This window comes from Lissotriton vulgaris, chromosome 10, assembly GCF_964263255.1.
Source record: "Lissotriton vulgaris chromosome 10, aLisVul1.2, whole genome shotgun sequence".
NCBI classification, from domain to species: domain Eukaryota; kingdom Metazoa; phylum Chordata; class Amphibia; order Caudata; family Salamandridae; genus Lissotriton; species Lissotriton vulgaris.
The window spans coordinates 86,593,563-86,612,354 of NC_141698.1; the positions used below are offsets into that span (position 1 = coordinate 86,593,563).

Consider the following 18,792-nt stretch of genomic DNA (forward strand, 5'->3'; position numbering starts at 1 on the left):
GCAAATGCACGTTGCTATTTTCAACAATCAAGTTTCGGAAAAATTACAATACGGAACTTTTTAGGGGGCGTAAAAACTGAGCAGGCAGCCAGACTGCAATTCCAGATCTGAAATCCCACGAGCAACAAACGCGGTAAACGCAATTGGAAAGTGCGCTTCTAATACAGAGTGCAGGCTTTGTGGGGGCAGCAGGCAGTTTCCATTGCAGCAAAGCTTCCAGGGCTGCTGCAGCATGACCGTGCGGGAATCCGGCCTGACACCTACCTGGGGGAAAGCAAAGGGCAGGTGGCACACGCAGATCAGCAAAATCCAAGCCCAGGTCCTCATCGCGTTGGGCTGCACTTTTTGCTGCAGGGGAAGGCAGGCTCTGGGCGGGGGAGCTGGCGGCAGGCTCCGGGGGCTGGGGAATGCAGTACCATCCCTCGGGGAGAGGCGCTGGGGTCGGGTTGCAGCGAGTGGCCCGCTCGGAGGAGTGTGCTGGCCGGCTTCCCTCCTCGGGGCTCGCCCGCTCCTGCTCCCCAGGCTGCTCTCGGCTTCAGGAGCACACCCGTCGGGGCTTCAGCATATTTTGTTTAGATCAGACCAGGCTGAAACCCAAGGAGCCGAGCTAGAAGGCGGCCGGAACGCCCATCACCTGTCTAGGGGGCTGGGCGCCCCTCCAAAAGCATGCGGTAAAAACTCGAGGCAGAAGGGCTGCAGCGAGAAGTTTTCCCCACAAAAAAAATGCAGGTCGAATCCCCTATCGTTGAATTGCTGGCGACGGCAAGAATGGCAAAAAGGCGCCGGTGGAGGCGGCTCCGCTCCTGGAGTGCCCCTGGGCGTGAAATCCTGGGCCGGGCGCCGGGTCCCCCCTCCCCGCTGGAGGCTGCAGGTAAACTCCTGGGCTGGGAGCAGGTCCTCGCTCGCGGAGCCCAATGGCCTGTTGTATGCAGAGTGAAATAATAATCCCGAGCAGAAGATTATAGCCTTGCCACCCTCCCCTCGCGCCTCCCTCCCTTCCGATCCTGGGCTGAGCAACAAACCACAAGCAGCGAAGTCCTGGAGTGGGCTGAGATTTCCTGCTGCAGTCAAGCAGTCCGCGACCCTGCCCAGCGCTGCTCAGGAGCCTGGCATGGCAAGGTAGGCACGGGTGGAGTGGGAGCCGCTGCTGGGCAGCGAGGCAAGCAGGGGGGTCCAAGCTGGGCAGTGCGCGGCAGGACAAGGTATAGCCGGGGTACAGCGGCGGTTCAGGGCAGTCTGCGCCCCTGCACATCGAGGCAGTCACGGGGTAAAGACACTGGGTGCCACTGCAAGCCAGGGGGTTGAGGCACAGTGCGCAACCTAAAGAGGAAGATGGGACAGGCTGTGCCACTGCACGAGGGGTTGGAGTCAGAGTGCCCCCTACAGAACACGGCGGGCACGGAGTGGAGGCAGATAGTGCGACAGTGCCCGTGCAAAGCTATGTAGGCACAGGAGGGAGGGGGGCAGGTCCGCACAGTGCTTGTGGCAGAACAAGCAAGGCACAGGGCAAAGAAGTGGGTACTGCGGGTTTGACCCCCAATAGATCCGCGAAGGCACGGGGTAAATAAAGTTTAGAGAGAGGGCACCTGGCAGAAAATGGGAGGTACGGGGTAAAGGGAGGGGAGAGAGTTCCCTGTAGCACAACAAGGTAGGAATGGGGTAAAGTGAAGGTAGACAAAGGACCTTCTAGCAGCAGGTAAAGGGAAGGTCCTCTACAGAACAAGGTAGGACGGGGTAAGGTGAAGGTTACAGAGAGGACAATCTAGCAGAATTAGGCAGGAATTGGGATAGTGAAGGTTAGAGAGAGGACTCTCTAGCAGAATAAGGTACGCAGAGGGTAAAGTGAATGTAGGAAGGCATTCTTTATTTGTGTGGTTACTAAAAACAATTACAAAATAAGGGTAAAGTGAAGATTTGTGTTCCTACTAGCAGAAAAAAGGTGGGAATTGGGTTAAGTGAAGGATAAAGAGAGGGCTTTCTAGCAGAACAATGTAAATTTGGGGGGAAGGGAAGGTTAGGGAGAGAAGCTCTAGCAGAACAAGTTAGGAAGATTGTAAAGTGAAGGTTAGAAGGGGGTCCGTCTAGCAGTATAAGGCACATACAGGGTGAAGTTAAGGTTAGAGTTCACTCTAGCAGAACAAGGTAGGTACGAGTAAAGGGAAGGTTAGAGAGGACCCTAGCAGAACAAAGTAGGTACGGGTAAAGGGAATGCTAGAGAGAAGACCTTCTAGCAGAACAAGGTAGGAATAGGGTAAAGTGAAAGTTAGAGAGAAAACACTCTAGTAGACAAAGGAAAGCACTGGGTTAGAGAGTTCCCTCTAGCAGAACAAGAAACGCACTGGGGAAAGTGAAGGTTGGAGAGAGGGTTCTAGCAGAATAAGGCAAGCCTAGGTAAAGGGATGGTTAGGGAGAGGATCTCTAACATAACCAGGTAGGTATGGGGTAAAGAGAATGTTAGAGTGAGGGCCTTCTAGCAGAACAAGGTACACCAGAGGTAAAGGGAGGGTAAGAGAGAGGCACCCTAACAGAACAAGTAGCCAGAGGGTGGAGGAAAGATTAGCGAAAGGCTCAATAGCAAAACAAGGTAGTTACGGGTAAAGGGAACATTAGAGAGACTCTATAGATATTCCTGCCGAGCAATCAAAATTATTGATGATATTTATAAACAACAAATATAGTATTTTTCAAAATTCATAAAGCAAGTGTGAAAGCAAGAGTCCAAAGTCTCATCCAATAAATTTCCAGACTCCCGGGTCTTGTAATGCGCTGATCCGTATTTTAATTCAAAGTTCAATCCAAGTTCAAATTCATAGATCCAAAATCAAAATTCAATCCAAAGTTCTAGGTGCAATGTTCAAAACAATATTCAAACTTCCAAGGAAAAACAATCACTGCTGCCAACACGTGTTTCGTTGGACATTAATCTCATGCCATATAACTTCATCAGGGCTGCAAGCCAAAATAATAAAACAGTAGTAGAACTTTGGATTGAATTTTGATTTTGGATCTATGAATTTGAACTTGGATTGAACTTTGAATTAAAATACGGATCAGCGCATTACAAGACCCGGGAGTCTGGAAATTTATTGGATGAGACTTTGGACTCTTGCTTTCACACTTGCTTTATGAATTTTGAAAAATACTATATTTGTTGTTTATAAATATCGTCAATAATTTTGATTGCTCGGCAGGAATATCTATAAAGTTTTATCTTGAACGAGTTCAGGATACTTAAGGGGGCCAGGTAACCTCCCTTTCCAGCCTAGTAGCAATAAATTTAGATACACTTGAACTCTACGCTATAGCCATACTCTAAGCTGTGCGCCCTATTTCCCTGTTACCTAACCAGTTTGTTCATTAGAGAGACTCTCTTGCCGAACAAGGTAGGTACAAGGTAAAGTGAAGGTTAAAGAGACGCGCCCAAAAGAACAAAGTAGGTTTGGAGTAAAGGAAATGAAAAGAGAGGGTGTCCTCTACGAGAACAAGGTTGGTAAGGGGATAGGTGAAGGTTAGAGAGAAGACCTCTTGCAGAACAGCATATGCCCAAGGTTAAAGGGAAGGTTAGAGAGAGGACCAATAGGAGAACGAGTAAATAGGGGCTAAAGGGAAGGTTAGAGAGAGGGCCTTCTAGCAGAACGAGGTGGCTATGGAGTAAAGGGAAGGATAGAGAGTGGTTCCTCTAGCAATACAAGACAGCTACAGTGTAAAGGGAAGGTTAGAGAGAGGGCCTTATAGCAGAACAAGGTGGCTATGGAGTAAAGAGAAGGATAGAGAGGGGTTTCTCTAGCAGTACAAGATAGCTACAGGGTAAAAAGAAGGTTAGAGAGAGGACCCATAGCAGAACAAGTAGATAGGGGGTAAAGGGAAGGTTAGAGAGGGCCTTCTAGTAGAACATGGTACTCATGGGGTAAGGGGAAGATCAGAGACAGGTCACCAACAGATCAAGGTAGGTAGGGTGTAAAGGGAAGGTTCGAGAGAGGGCCCTCTAAAATAAGGTACTCACAGCGTAAAAAGATTAGAAAGAGGGCCCTCTAGCATAACATGGTACCCACGGGGTAAAGGGAAGGTCAGAGAGGGCCTTCTAGCATAACAAGGTACGCACAGGGTAAAGGGAAGGTCAGAGAGAGACCCCAGCAGAACAAGTAAGGTACAGGGTAAAGGGAAGGTTAGAGAAGGCCCTCAAGCATGACAAGATAGGTATGGGGAAGAGTGGAGGTTAGCGAGAGGGCCTTCTATCAGGACAAGATAGGTACGGGGTAAGGGGACGGTTAGAGAGAGGGTCTTCTAGCACAACAAGGTAGCTAAGGTTGTGAAGGTCAAATAGAGGGCCTCTAGCAATGAAAGAAAGCTATGGGTAAAGGAAAGGTTAGACAGTAGGCGCTCTAGCAGAATAAGGTAAGCATGGGGTGAAGAAGACTTAGATCCAGAGAGTGGCTCTAGCAGAGCAAGGTAAGAAAGATTTGGAGGATAGGTGGAGCAAGGTGGTCACCTGCAAACCAGGACACGTGGTAACGGGAGAGTGTGACCCATAGAGTCCTTGGCACAGCAATGTAGCTTAGAGGTAGAGTTAAGTGAGGGTTAGAGCTGATGGGCTTTCTTGGCAAAGTAAAAAGTGGGTGAAGTGAGGGTTGGTGGTTGGAGCCGGAAATACCCCACTGAACAAACGATGTACATATGGGAAAGAAATAACAAGAGCGCGTTAGGTGGCGTGATCCCCGAAAAAGATGGACAGGAAGGTCAGATGATGTGCCCACCACAGAGCGATGAGCCGAAGACGGCGGTTGTCTTCACGTTATTCCTCGGGCGATGAGCTGGGCAAAGAACAACGAGAGTTGGTTACTAAATGCGGTACCTCCTTGGCACCGGCAGGAGATCGGCCACATTGAGGGAGGGAACTTGTGCCAGGGGTCCTGACAAAAGTGGGCGCAGAATAACGTGAGAGCGAATGACAGTTGGCTATGTACGCAGTGCCTATGGGCAGGTGGGCTATGTAAAGAGATGTCAGCTCTCGTGGTGGCAAAGTGAAGTACAGACTAAATAGGCGGTAAATCTCCTGACTGTTGCAGAGATAGCCACACGTCTACAAGACAGCAGGCTGACGAATATTTCACAGACACGGCAGGAGGGCAAGGAGGTCGTATCAGCCTCTAGGGATGCTTTAAAATACTGCACTGTGCGTAACCTGCAGCCATGTGCCCCTGCAGACAAGTTAAGGAAGGCTTACATTGTAATAAAACCCGCGGGAGCTCTGAAAACCTCTGCGTCTGGCAGACACTATATAACGAGTACAAAGTACACAAATCAGCCCTGGGGCAGCGGGGAGAGGGGGGGGGGGGGCAATGACGTAGCAAGGGAGCCATGGCCCCTGTGGAAACAATGGAAATGCCTTCCCTTTTCTTCTGTTTGGATAATGAAATACAACGTAATCAATGTTCTGTGGGCCCTGGTGCCACGGCACCTGCTGGACGACTGATAGCCGCATCCTTGAGGAGAAAAAAACTAAAAGGGTGCCAGGGGCTTTCGACTCACATTCGCCTGCGACCTACAAATGGGCTTCCCCTGCTCGTGCCTTTACACTGAGCAAGGAGTAAGCCGGAGTTAATGCGCTCCCGTTCCCCTCCTCTTGATTTACAAGTCTAAGCGTCGGATCGTCTCCCCACGCTTCGGTGGCGCCATTTATTCCACCAGCAGACAATCCGATCTGGGCGGGAAAGGGTTAGCCCCAAACTAGGGAGTCACACCAGGGAGTCATGAAATAACGCGCAGGGGGCACATCTGCCCATGCAATGATCGTTGGTTCTGAAGCACGGTCAGGAGACAGATACTAAATGAACAATTAGCACGTGCTGCGTGCAATCAAGAAAGCCGCCTAGTTATTTGGGAAGGTTATCTAATATATTATATATAATACATTGCCTCACAAGATTGGCTAAGAGAGGATCAGCTAGGCTTCTAAGTCTAGTCAGCTTCCAGAGCTCTGGCATAAAATAGGGACAGAACATGCATTTCATAGTAATTACGTCCCCATTACAAAGGAGAGGATGGCCTAGTAGTGTGGGCGAGAAGCATTTAACTCTACAGCCTGATCTGAATGCATTTCCTCCTGCAAAAGGTAGGGTAGAGCGCCATCTGAGGTAGGCTAACTCCAAATGGCAGGCGAGTTAATTCTTTGCGGCCCCTGCAGCCACCGATTCTTCACCATGTTATGCTCACATGCATTTTCCCTAGAAAGCTTGCAGGAGGGAGGAATATTTACGCTGTAGCTCCAGCGCAGAGGATAGCCCCCAGTGTCAAGGTAAGGTGCCTTCTGCAAGAGAAGCAGACGGTTACACTTCATAAAAACAATAAAACAGTATTCATGTGTTTGCATTGTCAGCTTCCGTTTGTTTACCGTCACAACAGGCCACAGAGGAAGGGTGTCTAAAAGGGCGGGGAGAGCGGCGCATTAGCTGTCACCCCACGCCGGGTCTGTTAACACCTCTATAACACCGCTGTAAAATGGTGCCACATCGCAAGCCACGAGTGATCATATGTTTAATATAGATACATCCAATATTCAGGATGGCGGCTGCCCTCGATATTGTGTAGTACCACAAGCAAATTCGAAACGGGTTTATGGCCAGGTCTGCATCTTTGTTTTAACTGTTTTTTCCTCTTTGGAGTGCTATGCTAGTTGTTGCCTATCTCTTGATGTATGCGCGACTGTCCCAAATTTTGTGAAAAAAATATATTTTGTGCCTGAATAAAAAAAAAAACATGCGCCAACATGCACTTCATTTTACACGTGGAATGGGCTATGTGTCTCACGTTGTCCTAATCTGGCCCAAAATGACCCTCAGGAGTGACAGACACCACCACCTCCCCCAATTCGTTACTAATGCAGCATAGCGCCTAGATATATCTAGAATGCCCACAGCGCTCAGTGCAGGTGTTCTTTAGTCTCGGTTATGGCCTACATGGAGGCGGCCCACCCACACCAAGGGAGGCGGACGGCCTGGCGCCGGCCACCCGCCGACGTTTTCCCAAGGAAGGCTGGCTGGACTGTGCACTCCGCCCCGGAAGAGACCGTCCGGGCCAGACGGCACTGGCACCCGTCGCTTCTCCGTCGCCCTCGGGTTAATGCGCAGGTGGCCCGGCAATCCTGCCCTCCGAGGTCCGGCCTGCGAGAACAGGTGGCCACTCCTCGTGTGGGCCGGGCTTGTAGTGGGAACAGCCCGCTGCCGAGGGGCCGAGGGGCGGAGCAGCGAGCCGCACACTGCCAGCGCTGTGTCCGCGCCGGTGAGTGCGCAAGCCGCGGCCACAGGGTCCGTAGACTCGAGCGTCCCTGGGCGTACGTACACCGTACGTACGTGCTCTCTCCCGGCGAGCAGTGCGCCTCGACACCCCCGACGCACCAGTGACCGGGTCTCTCTGCTCATAGCGTTAAGACAGCGGATGATACCATTAACAATGCTAGGAAGGGGTATTAAGTTTGCGGTAAAGGGCGCACGAGCCGGTATTCGCACCAATAACTGTAGACCCAGGCTCCGCAGTTCGATTTTTAACCTGCAGGTGGCGCAGCAGTATCAGTAGCGCCAGTCAATGCAGGAGCACGCGGGTTCACCCGTTGGTGCGTCTCCTCTTGCCTGCGAAGGGCTGCGCGCGAGCGTCCTCTTCAGACGCCAACTCGGAAGCGGCTGCAAACCGGCTGTTTTAAAGAGGGGAAAATAATGTCTCAATTGTTGCTTCTGGAACCTTGCTTGCAACGTAATTTATCTGATGGAACTTGTATATATATATATATATATATATATATATATATATATATATATATATCTATATATATATCTATATATATATATATATATATATATATATATATATATATATATATATATATATATATATATATATATATAAAAATTGGGTGGTTTTGGACTGTCACTTTTAACTCAAATAATTTAATGTTTGATTAATCAAAATAATAATCAATACAAAAATCCAGATCATCATGAAACCAAGTAAAGCATGTTTTAACCCCTTCCATGCTGATGACGAACCCCAGCCGTCATGCACTACGGTGCTCGTGTGCGTATGCTGATGACGGCTGGGGTTCGTCACGGCCCGCCCCTGTTCGTGTTGTTTACAGCACACCAGGGGAATCGCGGCCGCATGGAAGGGGTTAAGGGGCTAGAAAGATGCTCGGAGAATAACCTGTATACACCCCAGAACATAAATATAAACAAGTTGTAATAATCACTTTAAAAGGTCCACAACATTTACTCAACCCCTTCTTTACACATCCAGATTTTTTCTAAATTGACTGGTGAAATCCTACCTCTGGCATTGGCCCCACTACGAGGATATCTCTCATTGTTAATTATTGATTAATAATTATTATTAATAATAATTAATTATCTCATTGTTAATTATCGCTCATTGTTAATAAACTATTTCCCTCAATCAAATCTCTCATCCGAGAGAGATTGGGCTTAGTGATAGGTTCCCTTCCTCTGTAACAAAACGGAACACTACCTGTGAATGAATTCTCCATATTATGATATGCCCAAACCAAATCAGAAATCACATACTCTAAATGTTAAGCCCCTTTATCATGCGGTTCGCTCTCTCCGCAATTCTGTTGGCTTGGTGATTATACAGCGCAGTGCGCAAATGCTTTATCCCACATGCAAGTAAAAATTATTTCACATCCCCTGACGTTAATTGGGCACTATTGTCTGTGAAAACAACAACTGGGAAACTCTCATCTTGAAAAACTATTTGCAAGGCATGTATAGTTCTCGTCAAAAATTCAGAATGGAATTTCACTACCAACCACCTTGAATGTACTTCTACCATGACTGTGCCAAATCTACTTCTATGATTTAAGTTTGACATAGGACTAATAAAGTCCATGGAAGCACTGTGCCAGACCTCTGGAGGATCATGACTGCTGCCTAAACCAACTCAATCTTTTCTCACACTCTCTACTCACATCTTTCCACCCAAGATACAATATCACTGTCTATTCCCAGTCACTAGAATTCCATTCTCTGTCTTTTCTTGGTGACTATTTGTCACAAATGCCCTTCATATGCTATTTCAAACAATCTCTACCTCACATCACTAGGCGGCACACTTCTGTCACCACGCATAATCACTTTACCATTCACTTCAGACAACTCAACTGTGACTTTACCATTTGGTCGCAATGCAATGGGAAATGTACTTTCTCTCCTGCCACCTCTTGTGAGTGCTTTTAACACCTCATCATTATTCACCACATAGATCCATTCCAATTCACCTACAGCACCGTGGCTCCAATGAATGACATCTCCCACACTCGCCACTGCCCCTTCCTTTTTACTATGAGTCACTCCTCAGCCACACACTTCCAATCCAAAGACATGCGTGATAAGCAATCTGTCTGAACATTCTTACACCCTAGTATGTATTCAGTATTGCAATTATACTCTTGCAAACATGAGACCAGCCTGGCAAGTCTTGCCAAACCTTTCGCGTCTCCTCCTGGAGATATTTTTATGAGAGGTTTATGATCTGTATGTTGGACAATTTGACATCCCTACGCATACGTCCTGAAATATTCCACCCCATGTTGCAACAAGTGCCTCCTTTCAATAATGGAGTAATGACACTCAGTCGCTGTTAGAGAACGTGAAGCAAACACTACAATTTTCTGTGCGGAGCCATCATTTGTGATAATACTGCTCCAATACCAGTGGCTCTTGCATCATCTGCCCTTTTAGTGTCATAAAGATAAAAAAATCCTGTCTTGCACATTTCTTCTTCAATGTCATTAAAATATTTTTACTGCTCCTGACCCCATGTGAAATTTTGGCATTTTCTCATCAACATTTTCAAGCACTCCATTTTGTTAGCAAAATTCCTGACACATTTGGAGTAGTACACTATTAACCCTAGAAAGGAGCTTAATTGGTCCTTGTTTTAAGGCATTGGTGCTAACCTTATGGCAGATAGTAATTCTTCTTTGGTTTTACCCCTTCAGCAGACAACTTGTTTCCTAAGTATTCAACCTCATCCTCCAAAACCCACATTTCTCTTTCATTAACTTTAAGCTTGAGTCTGATAATCTGTCTGAAGACAGTTTTAATGTAATGTTGTGACTCTCCACTCTATCTCCAAACACCAGAATGTCATCCTGAAAGTAGATGACATTGTCCAAGACCCTGAACACTTCCGTTATCATCCTCTCGATGACACTGGCAGCAGATGATAATCTGAATGACATCATGGTAAATTGGTAAGTGCCTTCCATAGTTATCCACACTGTAAAGTACTTGGAACATTTATCGAGACGTATCTGGTGGGACGCATGTTTGAAGTCTTACTTTAATAAAAATTATTTCCCCCCCTTTGAGCAACAAAATGCCATTCATATTAGGTCGGGGAAAATTATCGGTAACAATGTTTTGATTGAAACTCCTCAAGTCCACACATAACCTTAACTTTCCATTTCTTTTCTCAGTTATTACTACTGGAGAAATCCAACTTGACGTCTCAGTGGGCTAAATCGCTCCACTCTTAAGCATGTCACCCAACAATTTTCTATCCACCTGTCTTACTAAAATACACACTTTCCTGACTTTGTGTTGTATGAGAACAGCTCCTTGCTTCAATTTTATCTCATGTACATACTCTTTCAATTCTCTCCTCTTCGCACACATTCTTGGCACCCTGCAGTATGTAATCTAGTGTGGTAGCCTCGAACGTCATTAGTTGAGTTGGTGCCTGTGGGTCGATAATAATGTGAAAGTCATATTGATGAAACCATCCCAAGATGGGGGGGGTCCTGATTCAGCTTCGTATAACTTTGCTTTTGATTGCCTGTCCATCAATCTAATGTCAGTGCTCATATATCTTATGATATCTATTTGTTCTGCTTGATACCCACCATGATTGATATATTTAGGCAGTAATCATACTTGGAGCCACTCATTCATGCACATACTTTTGGGTAAAATAGTATAGAATGAGCCAAAGTCAACTGTCAATTCTACTGTCATGTTTCTGTTGGTGAACTCTGCTTTGGGTCTTTTCACCCTATCTCCCATCTCTTGGCAATCACATACATACACACAAAACCCTATCTGAACTTGCATCCCCAGTCACAAATGTTGCCTCCTCCATTAATACTGCCTCCTATCCTTTCTCATTGTCCCTGCACATCCAGACAAAATGTCCCTTACGCCCACACTTCTGCATGCTTGTCCTATGGCACAGCAATTTTTAGCGTCTGACAAGTGATAACTAATCCCACACCTACTGCGAACTTTGGTAGAGGCTTTGATGTTATTGGCCCCCTTTTCTGTTTTCACTACCCACTTAGAAGTTGACGCTACCTCTCCTTCATACTTATCTATGGATGACACTTCCCTCCTCCCTTTGACATCCCTCCGTTCCGTTCCAGCTCTCTCGCGCGCAATATTCTGACTCTTCTACTACTTGTGCTATTTCTATAGCATCTTTAGAGAGAATATTTTGCAGCCCATAACCTCTCTTGCATTTTTCTACTCTTGCATTGGACAATTAATTGGTCTCTTATCATTTTGTCTGCCATGGCACCAAATTTGCACTTGACAGACAATTCCCTTAACCTTGTAGTAAACTCATCCACAGATTCACCTGTTCACTGTGGTTATGTATAAAATTTGTATCTCCTTATAAACAAATTTGAACATTTGCAAATCTCAGTTCTAGAATTCTCCTTGCTTCATTGTACACATCTTCTGTAAGGTGTCCTTCGAGATCAACAGCTCTAGGTAAATATGTGAAATTGTGCAGCCCTTCCTTCCCCAATGCACGCAAAATAGTTGCTTTTTTCTGACTTGAGTGAAGCTCTTGTCCATCCAATGCCTCCCAATATTTATCAAATATTTCCACCCACTCTTCCTACTTTATGGGTGACACACCTGGTTATGCTAAGAAGTGAGGGGGTGGTGTTATGGAAGACACTTCATTCTTAAATGTCAAAGCACCTAAAATATGAAACAAGAATGGAAAAGTAACCAAAAAATGTGTGTGTCTCTTTGTGTATATATATATATATATAACATACTGGCATTCGCCAGTAGGTAGTTATAGTTAGGACCTTGTTTCTATTCAAAAAGCGTTTTTCTTTTGCCAATATCTTTGGTGCCGTTAGATGAATCTTCACAGAATTTTCCAAACTAATGGTCCACCCCAGTCATCTCCTGTTTTAAAAGTTTCAGGGTGATTCGTCAAGCGGGGGCAGAGAAAAAAGGGGTCCTAGAACGCTATTCTCAATAGCAATTTCCATAGGAAACTTTAGACACGGCTACAGCCTGAACTGCTGAACGGAATGACACCAAATTTGGTTCCGAAAGCGCCTTTTTAAAAATGGTGTAAATCCGTTCAGTAGTTACAGAGAAATTCAAGAAATAAAAAAAATATATATCTGAGCACCGAGGAGGAATTGTGACTCCTCCTGAGCACAAGCTGACTTCTGATTGGCTGCCAACACTCCAAACCAGGAAGTGTTGAAAACCATCTTGTGACTCGGTAACCGAGTCACAAAAAAAAGAGTGAAAAATCATTACAAAAACTGAAAAATGAAGCGCGGGCTCCCGTGCTTCGTTATTGTTAAGCCCTCGGGTGGGTCAGGTCCCGGGCGCAATATGGAATTATAGAGCAGGGTGTTCGCAGCCCCAGGGACCGCCACCTCCCGGGGCTTTATACATAATGTGCCGGGGCACGCCGCCCCCGCAGCCCAGGGGACCTCCACCTCCCCAGGGCTTCATTTTAAAAATGCGTGGGGGGCTACTGCCCCCACACTGCCCCGGGGACCGTCACCACCTGGGGCTTTATTGTAACAAGGTAGGGGGACTCGCGGACCCTCAAGCCCCGGGGACTGCCACCTCCCCAGGGCACTGTTTATTACATGTGGGGTCCATTGCGGGCCCCGGGGACCGGTACCTCCCCGGGGCTATCTTAACATTGAGAGGGGGCCGCGCAGCCCCCCTTCCGGAGTCCTTGATAGCCCTGGGAACCGCCACCCCCCCAGGGTTGGCTCCTGCAATGTCCTGGGGTGCCCACCCCCGGGACATTGGCGTTTGATATGGCAGGAGCACCGCTCCCGCCTTCCATGGCAAACTCTGCTTTGCTTCGTTGAAGCGAGAGCAGGAGAATCTGCTCTCGCTTCAACGAAGCAAAGCAGGTTTGCTTTTGAGCAAGGGGAGCTGCATGTCAGCAGCTCCTCTTGCTCAAAAGCAATGCCGGCTCCTGCAGGAGGCCAGGAGCCGGCAGGGACCGCGGGGTCATTGGGGCCCCCCACACGGTCCCCACTGCTAAGGGCCAGCCCCGGGGGTTGGGGTCCCCAGGACCAGAAGTAGCCCGCGAAGGAGGCCACATGGCCCCCTCCATTTACTTAAAAAGAAAGAATGGGCGGGCCCGAAGATGGGGTCCCCGGGGTCAAAATCTGCCTGGGGAGGGGGATTGCGCGGCCCCCCTCCTCAAATTCAAATTTGTAAATAATGACTAAGCCCTGGGTGATTGGGTCTCCAGGGCCAATAGTGGCCCAGGGAAGGGGGCCCCAGTGCCCCCCTTCCCTGTAAATATTTAAAAAAGAAGATGCCATGCCTCAGGGATGGCGTCCACGGGGCCAAAAGTGGCCCAGGGAAGGGGGCCACATGGCCACTTTCCCTATAAATAATTTTCCAAAAAGGAGGCCATGCCCCGGGGGATGGGGGTCCCTGGGGCCAAAATCGGCCTCGGGAGGGGAGACACGTAGCCCCTTCCCGTTTTTTAAGGACACAAGAGGACCTCATCCCCTGAGCAGCAGTGAGCCAGGAGCCGCGTTTGCAGAGTGGTGTAAAAAGGGGGCGTGGTTTTGGAGCACTCTCAGCAATCCAGCTGTGTGGGGCTTACTGGAGGTACCTGGTAGGCTAGTTTGCCCCGAGAGACCCTCATGAGGAAAGGGGACTTCATCCCCCAACCAATAGCGCTCCAGGAGGCAAGTTTGCAGAGTGGTGGAGAAAGGGAGTATGGCATGGGTCCACCTCTCTTCAATCCCACTGTGTGGGGCTTACTAGAGGTAAGAAGTAGGCTAGTTGGCCCCTAAGTACCCCCAGCAGTGAAGGGGACTTCAATCCCCATGGAAGAGTGTGCCAGGGAGCACGTTTGCGGAGTGGTGGGCAAAGGGGGTGTGGCCAGTTATGAGAACTTAGCAATCCTGCTGTGTGGTACTTACTGGAGGTAATAGGAGGGGTAGTTGGCCCCCAAAGATGTCCTTGGGGGCCAAGTACCCCTCTTGTTACCTCTAGTAAGTCCCACACAGGAGGATTGCTAAGACATCTTCGGAGGCCATTTCCTTTATCCACCTCTCTGCAAACACGCCTCCTGGCAGACTGCGGTATGGGGTATGTAGTCCACTTTACTCCTGAGGGACTTTGGGGGCCAAAAAGCCCTCCTGGTACCTCCTGTAAGTCCTATGCAGTGGAATTCTTGAACGCTGGTCGGAGGCCCAGCACCCTTTCTCTACCACTCTGCAAACGCAACTACTAGTTAAAATAGTATCTTTCTGCACCTCTGACTTAGTATTATATACTAGGGCCTTACAGAGGAGGTCATGCCAATCACAGAGGTACCCCAACCCAGAGTGTACCCTAGTGTATGTAGGTGTTTTCACTGTATTCTAAGTGTCTTCTAGCATAGCACTGGCTCTAGGCCTGGTTAGTCAGAGTCAGTTACCACCAGTACCCATCAGCAAAAGTTGGGGAAACAGAATGAATTTGTAACAGGGCCTCTTTCTGCACCTCTGTTGGTTCTTTCTGCATATCTTTTGCTTCTTTCTGCACCTTTCTTTGTCTTTCTGGACTTCTGTTGCCTCTTTCTGCATTTCTTTTGCTTGTTTCTGCGCCCTTCTTCCTCTTTGTACACATGTCCTACCTCTGTAGGCATAGTTAGAAATTAGCATTTAAAAAACCTTAGAAATTCACTGAAAAAAACATAGGTTTCAGGGACGTTATAGTTAGTAATTAGCATTTAAAAAAACATAGAAATTCACTGTAAAAACAACAGGTTTCAGCCACGTTTTAGTTAGAAATTAGCATTTGAAAAACCTTTGAAATCCACTGAAAAAACCATAGGTTTCAGGGACATAGTTGGACATTTCACTCGTACAAAACCAGAGAAATTCGGCCCTTTATAGTTAGTTCAGCTAACTATAACTCGCACCCCCGCAATGCACTGCTGATGACGTCACATATTACATCATTCATGGCATGGTCAGTGACATCACTGATGACATCTCAAATTACATCACTGATGATATCATTCAGTGACTGTGTGTTTCTGTAAAGTTTAAATATGTTTTATAGATATATATGCCAAGATGTATTGAAGAAAAAGTGGGTGTATGAGTGTCTAAATGGATGATTTAGTCATTGCGTGACTGACTGACATACTGCAGAAAGAGGCAAGAGGGATGCAAAAAAAAGGAAGAATGGCACTGCTGCTTGAGGGGATGAAGTCCAGTTGTGTCCTCAGGAAACAAGAGGACCTCATCGCCCCACCAGCAGGGCGCCAAGAGGCGCGTTTGGAGAGTGGTGTAAAAAGGGGTGTGGCCTCGGACCACCTCTCAGCTTCCCCCAGGGAAGGGGACCACATGGCCCCCTTCCCTGGGCCACTATTGGCACCGGGGACCCCATCCCCCGGGCATGGCCTCGTTTTTATGTATTTTTTTTTATTGCCGGGAGAGGGGGGAGCTGAGTGACCCCACTTCTGGCCCCGGGGACCCCATCCCCCAGGGCCTGGCCTAGTTTTTTTTTATTTCTTGGGAGGGGGGCCGCATGGCCCCCCTCCAGTGGGCCAATTACCCCTCAGGGCCTGGCCCTATAAAAAAAAACATTAAAAGGGAGGGGGCCAAGTGGCCCCCCTCCCGGGTCTCTTCTGGCCCGGGGACCCCATAACCACAGGCTGGCCCTCAAATTGGGGACCGTGGGGGGAGCCCCAATGCCCCCACGGTCCCTACGGAAGCCAGCATTGCTTTTGGGCAATGGGAGATTCTAACAGGCAGCTCCCCTTGCCCAAAAGCAATTCTGCTCTTGCTTCCAAGAAGAAAAGCAATGTTTGCTGTGGCAGGGCGGGAGCCGTGCTCCCGCCCTGCCATAGCAAATGGCAATGTCCCGGGGGTGGGCACCCCGGGATATTGCAGGAGCCGGCCATGGGCGGTCCCCTAGGCCATAGAGGGCTCCAGGAGGGGGCACAACAAAAGTTCAGAATCAGCCACTACCAATAAAGTAACTGCTGTCTCCACCCAGCCATGGATAGTGGAGGATTGCTAAAAGAAATTCTGCTACCCCAAAACAAGAGTTCGACGTTTCTTTGTAAAACATCACAAGGAAAGCCTGGCTGAATCATCCATTAGTGCTAAAATTAGAGCCATGGAAGTAGAAAGTCCATGTCGTCAAAAATATTACCTGCATAGAGGCACTGGAGGAGGCACGGAGGTAGGCGGAAATGAAGAGCCAGGTAAGGATTTTTTTTTAAATACATGTATATGAGTAAGTGTATTCTAGGATATATAAATGCACCATTTACACCTATGCATGATATAATGCTGTGGTCATGTGGATGAAGTGTATATGGTATTCAATACATATGTTATGTGATGTTTCTTGTAGGTATAACAAGATTTCGACTTATAAGTTAACCATTCAAAATATCACACTCTTGTGATTGAAGGCTTTTATATAAAGGTTAATACTGTCCAACAAAAATGTATGTGGTCTGAGCAACTAATTGTTTTAGGGGATATGGTGTGTCCTGTGCTGTTAATAATATTGTATATATTTAATAAACTTTCATGTCAGTGAACCTATTTTTCACAAGTGTTTCATACATAGGTAGCTCTTGACCCCCTCCCAATGAGTGCTAATTCATGTTTTTCCCTACATGACTAAGGCATTATCTGGGGATGCGTCTGTGGTCTGGTAATGTAGAGATCTTGGTGTGTACCCTCGTGACAAAAACGCATTAAGTAAGCATAACTATAGCACAGAATATTTACATTTAATATAATATAGATTTACTTTAACATTGCAGGGTCCATGCCAGCGGAAGACGAGGATGAGGAGCAGCATGATCAATATGGCAGTAGTTGCGTTGCAGCAACTACATGTAAAAGGACCAGAAGAAAGGAATCAAACGTAGTCACCATAATGACCAGTTTGAAGACATGTGTTCCAACTACCTCTGCAACCACACGCATTGGTGCTGCAGAATCCACCCCATCTCCGTCTATATTGTTCCCTCACCTGCCACAACTACAATGTGTCAGCTGAGGCAACAGCCACAGGGCCTGAGCCGAATCACAAGTGAGCCCATGCACGGAGACAAGCCAAGTCAGTGGATGAAGATCAATCTTTGTTTTTCTCAAGACTCATCAGGGCATGAAGCTTAAGGCACTGTTGTGGCCACTTGCAAATGGCATTGTCACGGGCAGGTGGTTGAAGAGGATGTGGCCTAATGGCTAGGGCGGTCGATCTCAAATCTGGGAAACCGGGTTCGAGTCTCAGCAATGACACTCAACATCCTGTGATTCTTTTCAAATCACTTAATCTCCCTGTGCCTAACAAAAATGAATGTGTCCTTGTGTTACGCAACTGATGCTCATGTAAAGCACTCTGATACCTTTGGGTCAAGTTTGCACTATATAAAACTCAGGGGTAAAAAGTGACTGAGCAGGCTCCCGCCAGGCCCACAATCGGTACTGGCTGGGGAGCCGGAAGGGCCGCAATGGCACTTGGGCTCTCCCTACTGCCCCCCAATGATTGGTATGTTGTGGGTGCTCTGAGTGGGCACTAAAGCACCACTTTAAAATAAATTATAAAAAAGGGCACCAGGGCTCCCATACAAATGTTCATCAAAAGGTAAAAAAAAGAATAATAAATGAATGACAGGCATGGCTTATTTATTGTTTAGTGCTTCAGCAAGGAGGGCCCCATAATATTCTATGGCTTTTTTAATCTATCCTGGTGGTGCCCTCAAAAGACACAGCAGCGCCATCAACCATTATTTGTAATGTTGCGAGTGCTGCAGGGAGTGCAGCAGCCCCCCAACTACATTAGAAAAAACACAGTAAATCTCCTGGGTCACGGACTGCATGACCATAGCATTGCTTATTATCATTTTTTTAAGTAGTGAGAGATGAAGCGGTATGCTTAGCAGCTGGAGTGCAGGCACCCCATGTAGTGGGTTCTAGATTTGTATTTTGTGGCATGAAAAATGTTTTAAAAAGTCTCAAAGGCAAGTTGATGGTTTTTTTTTTTGGTTAGGCTTTATTGAAATTGTGTTATGACAATCACTTTATTAAACATTGAAATGTGTGCCTTTATAAAATATTAATTTGATTATAATTATTGGTGATTTTTGACAAAGACAATATGTCTTCTCTATATATGTTAATGTGCTCCCCCGATAAAGCAAATAGACCCACTTTTTATATTTAAGTGTTCTGACTCTTTGACATAGTCAGTAGGTCTGCCTTAGAGAAAATTACATCCTTTATATTGTTACATCACATAGTCAGCTGGACTTGCCCAACCACTTGTTGCGGTGTAGGGGGGTTAGGATGCCAGCAGAGGGTTGGACACGATGACTAGCTGTATGCCCGGCCCTGTGTTCAATGCCACGTCAGCCACCGCGATGGACTTCTTACTTAATGGTAAAAAAAACATAGATATTTACTGAAAAAAACTAAAGGTAAAGTGACATTATAGAAAGAAATTATAATAATATTTAACTTTATATTTT

General features: G+C 47.0%; 1 protein-coding gene and 1 long non-coding RNA gene across 4 annotated transcripts in view; one reads left to right on the forward strand and one right to left on the reverse strand.

Moving 5' to 3' along the window:
• PDGFA (platelet derived growth factor subunit A) overlaps nt 1–943 on the reverse strand; it is a 94,808-nt gene extending 93,865 nt beyond the window's left edge. Inside the window, exon 1 of one of the 3 annotated variants that reach the window (XM_086940546.1) lies at nt 265–936. In XM_086940546.1, coding sequence (XP_086796672.1) covers nt 265–327 — 63 coding nt within the window. In that variant the 5' untranslated portion in view covers nt 328–936. Of the gene's footprint in view, nt 1–264 lie in introns of all 3 variants that reach the window. The other 2 variants (XM_086940548.1, XM_086940547.1) reach the window with 2 other exon arrangements.
• Nucleotides 944–996: 53 nt separating this feature from the next.
• Nucleotides 997–18,378, forward strand: LOC147684710 (uncharacterized). The gene is made up of 2 exons (XR_015300654.1): nt 997–1,119; nt 17,083–18,378. It is a non-coding gene; the product is annotated as an uncharacterized LOC147684710 (long non-coding RNA).
• The last annotated feature ends 414 nt before the right edge of the window (nt 18,379–18,792 follow it).